Here is a 17,356-nt window from a genome sequence, read left to right as displayed (position 1 = left end):
TTAGTCTTAAAATAGGTCTGAGAGGCATTTCTGGATAATAGGATGGATTCGGAAATCAATTTCATACGATTTCACCATCATTTTCACTGATTCGTAACACGGTGCATTAATTCGATCGAACGGCACTTTCTTCTTCTCCCGTATCTGCCATTTCTTCCATCAAACGTTCCGATAACTAAGTTTTGACATCTTTAGAGTGTCAGCTGTCTTAATCGCCTTCACTTTACGGTTTTACGAAATGATTTTCCGATATTTACATCCTCTTTGAAGCGACCGTTTAAACCACTTCTTAACCATCGATTCTACTAAGACAAAACCCGAATGATAATTATCAATCATATTTTTTGGTTTTAAACAGTATTTTTCGTCAATTTACACACGAAATTTCCTTTTATCTCTTTGTCAAATTTCGAAAATTTGCTTCGGTCGTAAACTTATATTATGACAGCTGTCAAATTTATTTGAAGGTTAGAACTAACTGATAATCATATGGATTTAACGCTAATAGCGCCATCTATGTATTTTTTCAACTAATTCAATAGTTTCAAACCAAATTTATAACTTTATATCTTTTTTTCTGTACGTGTAAACGTAGATGATTATTTAATTTGATTAATAGATGAACTACCCTGTATAATGATAGTGTCCGATGTAAGCATGACATAAGATTTACGCCTTGATTATACTGCATACTAGCTGCAAATAATGAGCCAATTACCGAATTCGTCTAGTTGAAAGAGAAGGATTTATTAAAGCCCACTTTATAATCAAAAAAGCCAACAGTTTATCTAATGGAATTCTTCTTTATTAATTTGAAGGACATCGTAAGCTTAATTTTTCATTTTTTCGTCATGAGATTATGAAATAATAACGCACAACGCTATTGAAAAGAAAGAAAATAAGGAATGTATTCTGCTTTATAAAAATTCGTTACTAAAATCAACCACAGGTGCCAAATCACGTATATGAGACTCCTATTAATTCGGGCTAACCAGGAATATAGAAATTTGCTTTTTAGTATACCAACGATTTGGACTGTACCAAAAAATCGTGTAATCGATTGTTATTTTTGTTTGATTCAAACCAAAAGCATCGCAATCAAGTCCAAATATACTGTCAAGTACCCAAACTTGTCATCTGTCAACAGATCAATCCTACATAGTGTCGAACTGCCTGTACCAAAACCTCAAAATCCCGAATTCGTTCTTAATCAAAACTAAATTAAATTAGTCTAAATTAAAACATTGATTTAGTCTACTGTAATAAATCATTTGACTCCTCAAAAACTAGCTTGAAAGCAGTGTTGCCATACAATAAAAACAAATCAGGTTAAGTAAAGTTAGGTTAGGTTGCTTACGTTTCTTTAACAGGAAAGTGCGATCAAGGAAAAGAGTCCAGGAAACTTTATTTCAAATTTAGTATAAGTTTACGTAAGACGAAAGAAAATTTTGTTGGCCAGTGTATCGGGTGATTTGCTTGTATATTTTCGTTGTTGTTTTTTTTTGTAAACCCCTACTAAATCAAATATAATAAAATTTCGGTGGGTAAGTATGTATCTATTATAAATGACTCGTGATTAAAAGTGTGTTAAGCAAGCATCGATTGCAAAATATGCATAGAAAAAAACAAGATGCTGATATTGTCTGTTTAACCTGATTATCACTTTTTTTGAGGTTACACTAATCAGCTGATTATATGGTTAATATCAAATATGTTAAATAGTAAAAATAAATTAGGTGCTAATATCTATCGAATGAGAAATACTTCGATGTATTTCACGTACAATTCAAGTTTATAATTTAAAACTTTATTTGGAATACGAAAACACAAAAATTTTTGAAAAATATTTATTTATTCTTCAACGTAATCAACTTTTAGTTCGATATACTTTTTTAAACGACGCCATTTGGAAGTTGTTCGTTCCGTATTCATTTACATATCGAAAGTTGCGTTTTGAGTGTTCCATGTAGTGAAAGTGACACTGCAAAACACTTCCGGAACGCTCTGGAGTAAATAAATGTCACTCCATGTTGACAGCTGACAGTTTCATTTCGATGATTTTGCAAATAATTAATAAATTAATATTGCAAATATCATTATATTGTTCAATAATTAAGATGTTTATAATTCTCTATTATTTACTTTCTTTCCTCAGTGTAATTGTAATAATTAGAAAATGTTGTTTTTAGTCTTTGGCATACAAACTATTCCCAACGATATTTAATAACTTCCATACCCGTCAAAGTCCTCAAAATAGTCATTATTGGAAAATATTTGATCACGGAACCATTTCTTCAAGTCTGGAAACAGAAGGGGGCTAAATCTGGCGAAAAGGATGCATAGAGTAGCAATTCAAACTACTTTTCGTTTATTTTGACCAAATGTTTACAAATCCACTATTGATAGCTGTCAAACAGACACTAAACAACATGGCGTCTTGAAACTTCAAACGTTTAAGTGACTACCGCCATCTCTAGGACAGGCCTGGTACTTTTGGGACCATCCTCGTATAAATCACGGTCGATAAACTTTGAAACCAATAAAAAAAATAATAGCAGAATAAAATCCATCGGAAAAGAAGGAGAATATTATAAAAATGAAGGATTGAATAATTTAATACCGTTATTAAGTCGGGAAAAGGGATGAGGGTGAGTTTTTAAGGGTAAAAAACGGTTTATCTCGATTTCCGACAAAACTATAAGTCTTATGGAAAAAAGTTAAAAAGCAAAGTTGTAGGTAATAAGAAGATCTACAACTTTTGTACTCACACTTTTTTCACATAACCTCAAAATTTAAGTAAAAAATTGAGATTACCAAATTTTCATGTTTTTTCATGTTCCAAATATACTATAATTAATTTGATTTGAAATATTTGTTTTTTCCCCTTATTTTTTAACTTGATATCCAATTGATTGATAATTTTTTATTATTTTTTTTCACACTCTAAATACGCGAAAAACATAAACACAAGATGAGTATCATAACCTATAACTTATGAATATTATATATCGAAAAAATCCTTGTAAAATGGAAGAGTGTGGTGGAAGATTCACATTCCACAAATAAAATGATTAAATCAATTTAAATTTTAAATTAAAATATGGCTCTTGATTTGCTCATTGTTTGATTAAATGGCAGTCCAGTTGGATTATTATCAAAATGAATATGCTACTAAAATAGCTTATACAGCCGTCGAAAGAACACGCACACCAACATAATAAACTTAATATGTCATTAACCACTTTATTAGTGCCTTTTTCAGTTGATCTCAAGGATGAATTGGATGTGGGAGGAAAACTAATTCTAAAAATGTTGCGGAACTTTTAATTTTCACATGTCTCTAAAAGATTACCTCTCAAGGTTGACTTGTATGAATTTCAGAGGAATTCGGTCGTCGACGATGAACGTATAATTTCAAATAAAAAACAATTTAAGAGTGGGAGTTTACATTTGTACATTTTAAATAGCTGTATATCCTACAAGACATAAGGCCAAATCTATTTTTAACATTGTGAAGTATCCAAAAGAACGTATGTCATTACTTAAAATAAATGTACGTACATACGTCATATGTCAGAACTAAACAACGTTGCCAGATATAAAAAATAATATGTAAATTGAGGAAATGTCGAATAATAGCAAAAAAAACGTTAGCTGTCAAGAATTGTTGATTAATTATTGTAATTAGTTTTGTTTTTGACATTGTGAGGTTCTAATGAGGCATCCAAAAGAACGTACGTCGTTACTTAAAACAAACCAGTACGATGAACGAGTACATCATCAACACAACGTTGCCAGACTTAAAAAATAGTGTGTAAATTAAGGAAATTCTGAACAATGTATGTGGAAATGGCAAAAAAACGTCAGTTGTCAAAAATTGTTAATCAATTCTTGTGATTAATCTAATTTTAACTTTGTGAGGTTGTTATAAGGTGTCCAAAAGAACGTACGTCGTACGACTTAATAAAGCCTGTACGGTAAATGAGTACTTCATCAAAATAACGTTGCCAAACTTAAAAAATAGTAAGTAAATTGAGGAAATGTCGAATAATAGCAAAAAAAACGTTAGCTGTCAAGAATTGTTTATTAATTATTGTAATTAGTTTTGTTTTTGACATTGTGAGGTTCTAATAAGGCATCCAAAAGAACGTACGTCGTTGCTTAAAACAAACCAGTACGGTGAGCGAGTACATCATCAACACAACGTTGCCAGACTTAAAAAATAGTGTGTAAATTGGGGAGACATCGAACAACGGTTATATAATAAATTGATTGATCGTTTGAAGATAATCTTTAAAGTCTTTATCTCTCCCCGCAACTGTAGATCTGCCTTTTTTCGAATACTTTCTGTTGCCAAATGTAAAATGATGCCTTGATGTATAACGACATCAGACAAATAAACAGAGGATGGCAGGAATAATGCAAAAACGTCAGCTGTCAAAAAATTATTGATCGATTATATTGTTATTAGTCTCTTTTCAAAATTGTGAGGTTATAATAAGGTATATACCAGAACGTACGTCTTTGCTTAAAAAAAAAACTGTACGCTAGGTAAGTACGTCATAATGTCAGAAGAAAACAACGTTGCCAGACTTAAAAAATAGTATGTAAATTGGGGATTCGTTTAATGACATGACACGCTTCTTGTACGAGGTAGGTACTTCGAATAGGATCACGAAAAAAAAATAACTGAACATAATTGTTTTTGTGGAACGTTTATTTCAATATAAATTTATTTGAAACGATCAAAAATCGAACAAAAATTGCACACTATTACAGACGTAATCGATCCCGTGCTAGTCAAAACCAACAACTGTCACTGATTCTCTTCCACCATGGAATGTTCTCCGAGAATCGGCACCGCGGTTGGTCTGGTTTGAATTTTCCGTCTTATTGGCGCGAAATATTTATGATTCAAAGCCTCGCGAGCCGTTATCCTTTCGGCGTGATCGATTTTTAAAAGACATTCTAATAGATTCAACGATTGATCGTTTATCAAATATTCGTTTTCCGTATTCACGAACCTCTGCCAGGATTTTCTCGAGTGCAATCCTAACAGACAATACAATTTTTTTTCTATCGTTATATTGTACTTGTTGAGATAATCGTGCAGTTCGTTAGTACCTGAAAAAAAAAATTACCTACACATTCGACATCCACCGTATCCACCAAATTCACCAACGAGTGATATTTTTCATTTTTAAACTTAAATAATCTGATAGCAAATGAAACTTTAAGTAGAATTACTGCCCGATCCACCTAATACCTCCGATTTAGCACTATGAGATTTTTTTTCAGTTTTTTAATGTATTTTAACCTCCAATTCCACACCTATAAGCATCTCCACGCTGCAGGAACAACTTGAAATACTCGAGTGTAAATTTCACGTGAAAAACATCCACCAAAATCACCAGATTTAGCACCAAATGAAAATATTTTTTAGTCATTGACCGAATCTGCGTAAATACAAAAATTTTGCAAGAAATAGTGGGAGAATCACTGCCCGATCCACCTAATACGTCTGATTTAGCACCATGAGATTTTTTTTCAGTTTTTTAATGTATTTTAACCTTCTATTCCACACCTATAAGCATTTCCACGCTGCAGGAACAACTTGAAATACTCGAGTGTAAATTTCACGTAAAAAACATCCACCAAAATCACCAGATTTAGCACCAAATGAAAATATTTTTTAGTCATTGACCGAATCTGCGTAAATACAAAAATTTTGCAAGAAATAGTGGGAGAATTACTGCCCGATCCACCTAATACGTCTGATTTAGCACCATGAGATTTTTTTTCAGTTTTTTAATGTATTTTAACCTTCTATTCCACACCTATAAGCATTTCCACGCTGCAGGAACAACTTGAAATACTCGAGTGTAAATTTCACGTGAAAAACATCCACCAAAATCACCAGATTTAGCACCAAATGAAAATATTTTTTAGTCATTGACCGAATCTGCGTAAATACAAAAATTTTGCAAGAAATAGTGGGAGAATTACTGCCCGATCCACCTAATACGTCTGATTTAGCACCATGAGATTTTTTTTCAGTTTTTTAATGTATTTTAACCTTCTATTCCACACCTATAAGCATTTCCACGCTGCAGGAACAACTTGAAATACTCGAGTGTAAATTTCACGTGAAAAACATCCACCAAAATCACCAGATTTAGCACCAAATGAAAATATTTTTTAGTCATTGACCGAATCTGCGTAAATACAAAAATTTTGCAAGAAATAGTGGGAGAATTACTGCCCGATCCACCTAATACGTCTGATTTAGCACCATGAGATTTTTTTTCAGTTTTTTAATGTATTTTAACCTTCTATTCCACACCTATAAGCATTTCCACGCTGCAGGAACAACTTGAAATACTCGAGTGTAAATTTCACGTGAAAAACATCCACCAAAATCACCAGATTTAGCACCAAATGAAAATATTTTTTAGTCATTGACCGAATCTGCGTAAATACAAAAATTTTGTAAGAAATAGTGGGAGAATCACTGCCCGATCCACCTAATACCTCCGATTTAGCACTATGAGATTCTTTTTCAGTTTTTTAATGTATTTTAACCTCCAATTCCACACCTGTAAGCATCTCCACGCTGCAGGAACAACTTGAAATACTCGAGTGTAAATTTCACGTGAAAAACATCCACCAAAATCACCAGATTTAGCACCAAATGAAAATATTTTTTAGTCATTGACCGAATCTGCGTAAATACAAAAATTTTGCAAGAAATAGTGGGAGAATCACTGCCCGATCCACCTAATACGTCTGATTTAGCACCATGAGATTTTTTTTCAGTTTTTTAATGTATTTTAACCTTCTATTCCACACCTATAAGCATCTCCACGCTGCAGGAACAACTTGAAATACTCGAGTGTAAATTTCACGTGAAAAACATCCACCAAAATCACCAGATTTAGCACCAAATGAAAATATTTTTTAGTCATTGACCGAATCTGCGTAAATACAAAAATTTTGCAAGAAATAGTGGGAGAATCACTGCCCGATCCACCTAATACGTCTGATTTAGCACCATGAGATTTTTTTTCAGTTTTTTAATGTATTTTAACCTTCTATTCCACACCTATAAGCATCTCCACGCTGCAGGAACAACTTGAAATACTCGAGTGTAAATTTCACGTGAAAAACATCCACCAAAATCACCAGATTTAGCACCAAATGAAAATATTTTTTAGTCATTGACCGAATCTGCGTAAATACAAAAATTTTGTAAGAAATAGTGGGAGAATCACTGCCCGATCCACCTAATACCTCCGATTTAGCACTATGAGATATTTTTTCAGTTTTTTAATGTATTTAATGTATTTTAACCTCCAATTCCACACCTGTAAGCATCTCCACGCTGCAGGAACAACTTGAAATACTCGAGTGTAAATTTCGCGTAAAAAACATCCACCAAAATCACCAGATTTAGAACCAAATGAAAATATTTTTTAGTCATTGACCGAATCTGCGTAAATACAAAAATTTTGCAAGAAATAGTGGGAGAATCACTGCCCGATCCACCTAATACCTCCGATTTAGCACTATGAGATTTTTTTTCAGTTTTTTAATGTATTTTAACCTCCAATTCCACACCTATAAGCATCTCCACGCTGCAGGAACAACTTGAAATACTCGAGTGTAAATTTCACGTGAAAAACATCCACCAAAATCACCAGATTTAGCACCAAATGAAAATATTTTTTAGTCATTGACCGAATCTGCGTAAATACAAAAATTCTGCAAGAAATAGTGGGAGAATCACTGCCCGATCCACCTAATACCTCCGATTTAGCACTATGAGATTCTTTTTCAGTTTTTTAATGTATTTTAACCTTCTATTCCACACCTATAAGCATCTCCACGCTGCAGGAACAACTTGAAATACTCGAGTGTAAATTTCACGTGAAAAACATCCACCAAAATCACCAGATTTAGCACCAAATGAAAATATTTTTTAGTCGTTGAACGAATCCTCGTAAATACAAAAAAAAATCGAAGAATCACTGCCCGATCCACCTAATACGTCTGATTTATCACTGTGTATTCTTCTTTCCACTTTTTTTTCATTTAAAAACGCCGCATCTTGTATATGAAAACAAGTTTCAAAATTTCTCTTCGATTCAGTCGCTATTCGTATCACCAAAGTAACCTAGCATCCATTAAATTCACCAGATTTAACGCCTAGTGAAAAATTTAGATTGTTTGCGGTACAGTCACGCGTGCGCCGGCCTTTAGAAGATCATCATACCGACAAAAACAAATCGAAAATAGAATAATCAACTTATTTTTCATTAAATATGTTCTTGGAATTTATTGATTTTTCATTTTATGATATAAAAACAACGCTTTGTACGAAATTGAGCGATTTAGTATCAATATACAATCTAGCCTAGTTTCCAACATAACAACCACCCCTCGTATATCAATCACACTATATTTAACCGAATAATAATTTGAATCGCGTTTTCGTTTACTACAAAATAACCTCAAATCGATTTTTTATAATCATTCGATTCAACATTACCTAAAACTTTGACGATCCTCACTAATTGATCGTAATTATCCAACCCGTGAAAAAATGGTTCTTTTCTGAAAATCATCGAAGCGAACATACACCCCAACGACCACATATCCAACGAATAATCGTAATATCCATAATCTACTAGCAGTTCAGGTCCTTTGAAATATCTCGAAGCAACTCTAACGTTATACTCCTGTCCTGGATGGTAAAATTCCGCCAAACCCCAATCGATTATTCTGATTTTATTATTCGATTGATCGATTACTATATTATGCGGTTTGACGTCTCTATGCATGATCCCTTTACTGTGACAAAAATCTAAAGCTTTCAATATTTCGTATAGATAATATCTCGTATCGGATTCGGTTAATTTTAAATAGACGTTTTTAAAATCTTCGTTCTGGACGAGTTGTTCGAATATTAACGCGGTTACGTCCGTGTCAGGTACACTCACTACCGATAAAAGCTTAATAATGTTGGTACCGCCTCTTAGGCATTCTAGGATCTTGATTTCTCGCTTTATTTTTCGTTTTCTTACTGGTTTTAACATCTTTATAACGACGTTTTCGTTTTTAACTTGATGTAAACCTTCGAATACCACGCTGTATTTGCCGTGACCAATCTTCCTTATTAAACTGTAATTGTTAACATCTTCGTATTGAGGATTGAAATTGTCGTATTCGTAAAACGAACTCGGTTTCTTCGATAACACGTCTGCGTATACTTTTGATATTGTCTTTACTTGTTCACTTTTCGATTCCCTGTAAAATTAAAATATGAATTCTTAATGAAAATAAACGCAAACCAATATTAACACTTATTACATTTTTTAGGAAAGCTTCTTATGATTATATTAGCTTTTACAAAAGGCTTTATTTTCAATGTATCTTTGTAGTTTTTAAACTTAATTTTTGACCACTACACAAGTTCATAGAATGACGAAAATTTGGAAATGTCGATGTTGTCAAATGACGTTTTCGATTTTTCTAATACTTTAATAAAAGATCGATGCACAAATTTCTCGATTTAACTTGAAAATTATTATAAAAAAAAACTTACTTGATCATTTTTCTGTGATTACTACTTATTCAATATATGTATTAAAAATTCTAAATATTCGTTGTTTATAAGTAAATTATTCTTTGACGTTTTGTAATTGTAGAGTCTAATACATCAAAATAACTTCCCCCTAATAACAAGCTATAAAATATATCAAAATATATTCCGAGAAATATAATATTAATCAAAATAATAATGAAAATATTATACTAATATTAGAATTTATATATATATTAGTAGGGTTGGGTGCGTTCGACAATGTACCTAATAGAAATAAGAAGTACACTTTGCTCCATCGAATTTCATTTTAAAAAAATATTTTATTCCATTCATTAGATACATTATTAACTTTTAGACATCATCTTAATATATTATGAAGAGACTATAGGTTTGATCTAACCTGAGAATCTGGATCGTTCTTGGAACGGTAATTATTGCAGGAATCGAATCTCAATCCAGAGAATCAGCTGTGGCTAGCGAGAGAGAGTTGTGTAGATATACAACCGGCGGTGTGCTGAGCATGCGCAGCAACCCGTATCAGAGCTGATAGCAATAAACTGTTATTTTCGTATTATTACTAATTCATGGAAGCTCTGCATAAAATAAAATTATTTCCTGCATAATTTGAATAGGCGCAATCATTTGGTGCCCTCTAATTGAAAAAATAATGGAGAAAAAATATATTACACGATCGTCACCGTAACAAGAACTGTTTTTTAGGGGTTTAGAATTAAGTGTATATTGACTTTCGATTCACATTTTAGAACGCATTTTAAGCAAAAGTGACGCGAAGCTAATGTCAAAATTGTCAATTGTCGTTTAAATAGTTTGAAGAGAAAGTAGTTAGAATTGACAACGCTATACCTATCGATATATTTTTCAACTTTCACGATATACATAAAAAATATCATTATATTTAATTTCTAACTTCAATCGTGAGTATTCATTTTTGAAAAGTTGCAAATCAAATAAAAGTTACAGATTTAATAACTGATTATGGCTGATAGTGATGATGAATATGATAGAAAACGGCGAGATAAGTTCCGTGGAGAAAGAGCAGAAGCTAGCTATAGGGGAACAGAACGTGTATCAAGACCGAGGGACGATTGGGCCGAAAGAGATTCTTGGCCTCGTCCCAGACCAAGAGAGTACAGAAGCAGTGTTCGCGATAGGGGATATTCTCCAAGCTTAGAACCAGCACCGAAGCGAATTCGTCACGATTATTACGCTGGTGGTGCCGAAAACTATTATAATCACTATGTTGGAGGAGGTACATATCATCCACCAGTTCACAGGTATGTATTTATTTAATAACTTGAAGGATTATTTTTTTAAATGTATTTTTGTTTTAGGGAACCAGTAGGTAGTCATATAGAGGGTCAACAACCACCGATGATGTCGTTTAAAGCGTTTCTAGCCACGCAAGATGATAACATATCTGATAGTGAAGCTATAGAGAAATATAATGATTATAAACTGGAGTTTCAACGGCAACAGCTTAACGAATTTTTTGTAGCTCATAAAGATGACGAATGGTAAGTATTTTCTTTTTATTTTTTCTATAAAGATTTTCTTTTTTTAATTTCTCGATAGGAACGTTCATGTGACATACAATAATATTTTTAAAGTTTCAGTTTAATAATTAAATTATCTAGGTTTTTGATAAACTGAAAATAATTTCGATTTTACTTTAAAAATATTATAGTTTGTTAAAGATGAATCAAAATGGTTGAAAATAGATTTCTTGTGATATTCACATAATTGTGCATGTTATTTTGATGGTTTGTATTTTTGGAAAACAGAAAATTGTCCCCCAAATGGATAATTGATAGATTTTTAAACCCCGACTTGGACTTTCCTTTGCAACGAGGACCAAAATTTATTTTCAATTGTCAACCTATTGGATTGTGTCTACATTGTTTTATAATTGAATAGGGACCATCAAAGTCCATGAGAACATAACTTTGCATTTTAGAATTTCCATTTTTTTTTCACTTTCTTCAATTTGACAAATGGATAAATTGGAAGATTATTGAGTTACGGAATGATCCAAAGCCCTGTATTGTTCTTTTCTTTCAGTTTTAAATAGACAGGCCATGGGACTGTTAATACTGATTTAAAGTTGAATAGGACTGTCCTGAATTGAAATATTAATTATGTACTTGAACAGTTTCATTTTTTCACTTTCTACTCTATTACCAAACAAAAAATATACCAAAAACAGGTAAATCGGTAGATTATTGGGTTCCAATGTGATCCGTAGACCTGCTCTGACTTAGAAATGGCAGGCAACCATACAGAGTCTAAAGAACCTTAGTCAAATGTTGTACTGTCCTGAGTTGCAATGTTATTTCTAAACTTGAGCAGTTTAATTCTACAACAGTTAAATGACAAATTTTCAAGTATTTTACATTTATGTATGTAACTTACGGTTTGATCAGATTTGCTTGAATTGTAGTTATGGCTTGATGCTTCACATTCTTTGCTGATAGTTTTTCAATTCCCCTGGTTTTGAAAATACCATATATAAATAAATTTTTCATTGACTTTGCGCTTTATACTTGAAATAAAAACAAATATGGGGCTTCTAGGGAAATTAAAAGATTTTTCTGAGGCTTGATATGATAAATGTTCACCTCGAGATTTATTGATCCTAGATTTGATTCAGGATTAATAGCATCTTTGGATCTTGTTATTTTGATAGTTTGTCTATTTTTGTTGGGTTTTTAGTGTTATTTATATCTACATATTAAGTTTTGGATATTACCAACTATGTCTGATGCTTTCTTTTGGTCTGTCATGACAGAAAATGTCATTTTTGTATATAATTATCTTATTGTCTGATAATTAAAAATGTTTTTTTTTCTTCGAATTATTCCAATTAGGAATCTGAATGATTTTACGTAAACAAACCGAATTCAGAATAATATGCATAAATGTTATAAAAATTGTTAATTCATGGTATAGTTTACAAGATTTGATTGAAGCAGGTTAAAAAATGGGATACGTAAATAAAATATTTTGGATTAATTTGAAAATCCCATAGAATATCAACTGTCCTTGATTGTACGATAACTATAAAAGTTTTTTCTCTACAGCAAGACGAGATGACTCTCCTCAATAAAATATTATAAACACCATTGAGAAAATCACGGAGGATCTTTCGCGTTTTTTAAATCGTTAATTATAAAAAGTATAAAAGTTATAAACAAATTTACAACAATGAAAAATGGGTGATTTTTCTTTGTATCGTTAAATGTGAACTTATGCGCGCAATGCATAAGTTTTCGCGTACTTGTTAGGGTATTTTCAAAAATAGAACGACACAGGTGAGATTCACGTTCAAAAAGAAGTTTATTATTAATTTTTTTTTCGTACAAGTGTGAATGTCGAGCATGGCTTTATGTGGATGAGTATCGAAGTAAAGTTAATTTATTTCATGATGACCAATAAACTATGAAAAAAAGTAATCATTTTGTATTGTAGAAACAGTAAAGATTCTCTATTACTTACTTTATTCATATATGTATATTCATTTCTTCTATTATTGCTGCAAGACAACCATTATTTTTGTTTAAGCTCTCAATCTGTTCAATGGATCAATTCTACATCTTTTGATATATTATAAATTTTTTAAAATTGAAAACTCTCCAAGATATTGGAAATTGAAAAATTTTGGAAAGTTTTATAAACCAGGGAATTATATATAATGTCATATATTTTTATTTCCATTTATTCCTCTATTCAATTTATAAATAATTCAGTTCATTATTTGGTTTTATGGAAAATTTACTAAATTATTAGAAAAAACAATCATCATTCTTGTTTCACCTTGTATAAGCTCTAAATTTATTCCAATTCCCTTATTGATATATTCCAAAGCTCAATGGGTCGATTCCACATCTTTTGATATACTATAAATTTTTTTGGATTAAAAACTTTCAGAGATATTGTAATTTGAAAAATTTGTATAAACAAGGGAATTTTATATAGTATTATATTTTCTTTATTTCCATTTATTTCTCTCTTGAACATATTAAACTACAGGTTTTGTAATACTCAGGTGGTTTTATTGGTTTTTTTGTTTATAAACAAAAGAGACAAATGTATATATTATGAAATTATAAAGGGCGTTTTAAAATTTGTGCTCATCAAGTCATCAGAATTTATAATAAATCAAGTTTACTTCAAGAATGGATATTTTATATTGAATTTCAACAATTCAACGTTGTATTAACAATCAGCATGAAATAATTATACTTTTTTTCAATTTTCCATTCTAGTATGAAAGAATCGTATGTATGTGGATTATTTTTCTTTATCATTCGATTTTTTTTATTAACTAATTACAATTCTTTTATTTTTGCGGCTAATTAGGTTTCGACTGAAATACCACCCCGAAGAATCAGTTAAACGAAAGGAAGAGCAAAGGGCTGCATTGAAGGTTAAATATAAAAAAAATCAATTCAATTTACAGTGATTTACAATAAATATTTCATTTACAGAGGAGAGTTGACGTCTTTATAGATCTTTTGAACGCCGGAAAAATCGATTGTGTTAAAGTAGATTGTGCCGAAACCAACAAATTATTAAAACTCCTTGATACTGTGGTTATCAAATTGGAAGGAGGATCAGACGAAGATCTAGCTGCTCTAGAGCAAGAATACGAAGGTAAATCTTTTAATAAACTTGATCGAATATCTGTATCGTTCGTTATTCGTGTGATTTTTTAGAAATGGAACAGAAATATAGAGAACAAAAAGCGAAAGAAGTCGAAGCGGAACGAGCAAAAGAAAACAAAGAAGTAGAGATTAAAAAAGAACCAGAAGATAAACCCAAATCATCCGAAGAGAAATCGAACGGAGAAGTTGTAAGCGGATCAGAAAAGGAACCAGAAAATAATAAAGAAAACGAAGAAAATAAAGAGGAAGAAAAAGAAACCGAAGTGGAACAAACGAATGAGATACCAAAAGAACAAGAAGCGAAAGAAGAAGGGGAAGAGGGCGAAGAAAAAAAAACTAAACAAATCGAAGATGGCGAAGAAAAACCTGTTGAATCAGAAGAAATTCCACCGACGAGCGGCGAACTTGAGAAAACCGATGAAAATGAAGAATCGGAAAAGATGGAAACCGACGAATCCAAACGCGAGGAGACCGAAAAACAACACGCCGCTAAAAACAAAGAAAAGAAGCGTAAAAGATCGTTTTCGGGTAGTAGCAGCGGCTCTTCGAGCAGTAGCAGCGATAGCGAAGAAGATCCGAAAGAAAAAGAGGATAAACAAGAGGAAAAAACTGAAGAGGCGCAAGATAACGATAAAGAAATACATACAATAGACGAAGAAGAAGAACCTAAAGCCGAAAAACCGAAATCCCTGCATAAAACGACTTCGATCTTTTTAAGAAATTTGGTACCAACTATTACGAAACAGGAAATTGAAACTATGTGCTCTAGGTAAGTCTGCATTCATAAAAAGTTCGCCAAATATTTCAATTTATTTATTTATATATTTCTAAAAAGTGAAAGCTCAATATCACATCTTTTAATTTACTTTACAATCATCATTTTTGTTTCACCTTGTATAATCTCAAAATTTATTTCAATTCACTTATTGATGTTCCATTTGTCTATTGAATTTATAAATAAATCAATTTGATATTCGGTTTTTGAGAAATATTCTAAATTATTAGAAAAAACAATCATTATTCTTGTTTCACCTTGTATAATCTCTAAATTTATTTCAATTCACTCATTGATATATTCCAAAGTTAGATGCGTCAATTCCACATCTTTTGATATATTATACATTTTTTTGGATCGAAAACTTTCAGAAATATTTGAATTTGAAAAATTTTGAAAAGTTGTATAAATCAGGGAATTTTATATATTATCATATTTTCTTTATTTCTTACATTTTTTATCTTAATCTTTTCTATAAAATGAAAATTCTAGTTATATGCATCACACATCAAAAGAATCAAATTTATACTACCAAATAGTTTGATATACTGGGTGATAATAAAAGTTCGTCCGAAAAGTCTAAAATTGATAATTTGGTTCCATCATAACTCACGGTATAATAATACAGGGTGAACCGAAAATATTAAACAAATAACATCAATTATCATGCATCAAATTTCTAATTCTTTCAGATACGACGGTTTTCTACGTGTCGCCTTAGCTGATCCCCAACCGGATAGAAGATGGTTGAGAAGAGGATGGGTTACCTTCAAACGAGACGCTAACATCAAAGAAATCTGTTGGAATTTGAACAACATCAGATTAAAAGAATGCGAATTAGGAGCAATCGTCAATAGAGATCTAAGTCGAAGGATTCGTCCAGTAAACGGTATAATAGCTCACAAACAAGTGGTTAGATCCGATATAAGGATATCCGCAAGGGTAGTGCTGCATTTAGATACTAAAGCCGGTCTGTGGACTGATGACGATGAAAATAAAGAAAAACCCCAACAGGTATAACATATAAAGGTAGAAGAATAATTAGATTTTGTATGTTTTTGTTTTTTAGACTTTCGGATTGGTATCGAATAACCCGGTATTGCATAACATAACTGATTATTTAATAGAGGAAGCTAGCGCAGAAGAAGAGGAACTTTTAGGACTCGAACCAACGACGGATAATCAAGACGCAACGGCTATAGTGGAAAGGGACGAAAATTTGATCGCTGTTTTAGATAGGATCATCCTCTATTTGAGAATAGTACATTCCGTTGATTATTATAATCATTGCGATTATCCAAACGAAGACGAAATGCCGAATAGGTGCGGTATTTTACACGCTAGAGGACCGCCTCCTACTAGTAAAGTGAGTTTTCATCTAGTACCAAACGAATTGATATAATTTATTTATTTATTTTTTTTTTTTTTTTTAGACCGACATGACTCAGTTCATCGGCGCGCCGATCGAAAATAAAATGGCCGCTTTCCTACCAGATAAACCTCTAGAAGAAAAAGACAAGAACGAATCGAAATTGATTAATTTGGCGTTGAAAAACGTCGACGTCGAAATCGACAAATTCGTCCAGGCGAATACTAGAGAATTAGCTAAAGATAAATGGTTGTGTCCTTTATCTGGTAAAAAATTCAAAGGTCCGGATTTCGTTAGGAAACACATATTCAACAAACACGCCGAAAAACTCGAAGAAGTCAAAAAAGAAGTGGAATTTTTCAACAATTACCTCAGGGATTCGAAACGACCCATGTTGGCGGACGTACCGCAAACAAAACAACGCGAAGAACCACCCGGTTATACTCATCCGTAAGTACCTAACCCCAATTACTTTACCCCCTGTTACCCCAATTAATTTTTCTAGTTTCACTAGTGGTGGATACGGCGCTCTGGGAGGATACTCCAGACCGACACCATTTTATAACCAAGGATTCGTTCCGAGGACGAGAGGATATCAACCCCGCGGAAGGTAATTACATATTATTTTCTTTTTAAAAAAATTGATTTTTAATGGTAATTTTCGATTTAGGGGTGGACCTACGGATTTCAGACCGGTGATTCACTATAGGGACTTGGACGCGCCGCGCGAACCCGAAGAATTCATATAAATTTGACGTTTTTGTGACACAAATTTCGGTTATTACAAATGCATAAAAAAATATATTAATCACCGAAAAACAAACCAAAATTTAAGCGTTTACTTATTGTTTGAAAAGTTTTTATATTTGTGTGCTTTTCTAAATGATTAAAGCAGTAGATAGTGTTTGTATGGCTTTTATTTCACG

General features: G+C 32.1%; 2 protein-coding genes across 3 annotated transcripts; one reads left to right on the top strand and one right to left on the bottom strand.

Moving 5' to 3' along the window:
* Window positions 1-4,699: 4,699 nt before the first annotated feature.
* Window positions 4,700-9,838, bottom strand: LOC130894901 (casein kinase II subunit alpha-like). Of its 2 annotated transcripts, none has more exons than XM_057801932.1 (3): window positions 9,605-9,838; window positions 8,549-9,306; window positions 4,700-5,124 (listed from the first exon to the last, which is right to left on the bottom strand). In XM_057801932.1, the coding sequence occupies exons 1-3, from the start codon at window positions 9,610-9,612 to the stop codon at window positions 4,817-4,819; spliced, it is 1,074 nt and encodes a 357-aa protein (XP_057657915.1). In that variant the 5' UTR covers window positions 9,613-9,838; the 3' UTR covers window positions 4,700-4,816. The 2 variants fall into 2 exon arrangements, with proteins under 2 accessions (XP_057657915.1, XP_057657916.1); XM_057801933.1 differs by lacking the exon at window positions 9,605-9,838 and adding an exon at window positions 9,370-9,515.
* A 573-nt stretch (window positions 9,839-10,411) lies between these two features.
* Window positions 10,412-17,332, top strand: LOC130896042 (serrate RNA effector molecule homolog). The gene is made up of 10 exons (XM_057803798.1): window positions 10,412-10,899; window positions 10,957-11,139; window positions 13,982-14,048; window positions 14,110-14,275; window positions 14,338-15,055; window positions 15,754-16,075; window positions 16,131-16,427; window positions 16,495-16,880; window positions 16,936-17,040; window positions 17,101-17,332. The coding sequence occupies exons 1-10, from the start codon at window positions 10,601-10,603 to the stop codon at window positions 17,177-17,179; spliced, it is 2,622 nt and encodes an 873-aa protein (XP_057659781.1). The 5' UTR covers window positions 10,412-10,600; the 3' UTR covers window positions 17,180-17,332.
* The last annotated feature ends 24 nt before the right edge of the window (window positions 17,333-17,356 follow it).

The sequence above is a fragment of the Diorhabda carinulata genome, chromosome 6 (assembly GCF_026250575.1).
Source record: "Diorhabda carinulata isolate Delta chromosome 6, icDioCari1.1, whole genome shotgun sequence".
Lineage (NCBI taxonomy): Eukaryota > Metazoa > Arthropoda > Insecta > Coleoptera > Chrysomelidae > Diorhabda > Diorhabda carinulata.
Note: the sequence above shows the minus strand (reverse complement) of the source record. Positions and strands in the feature narration are given on the sequence as shown.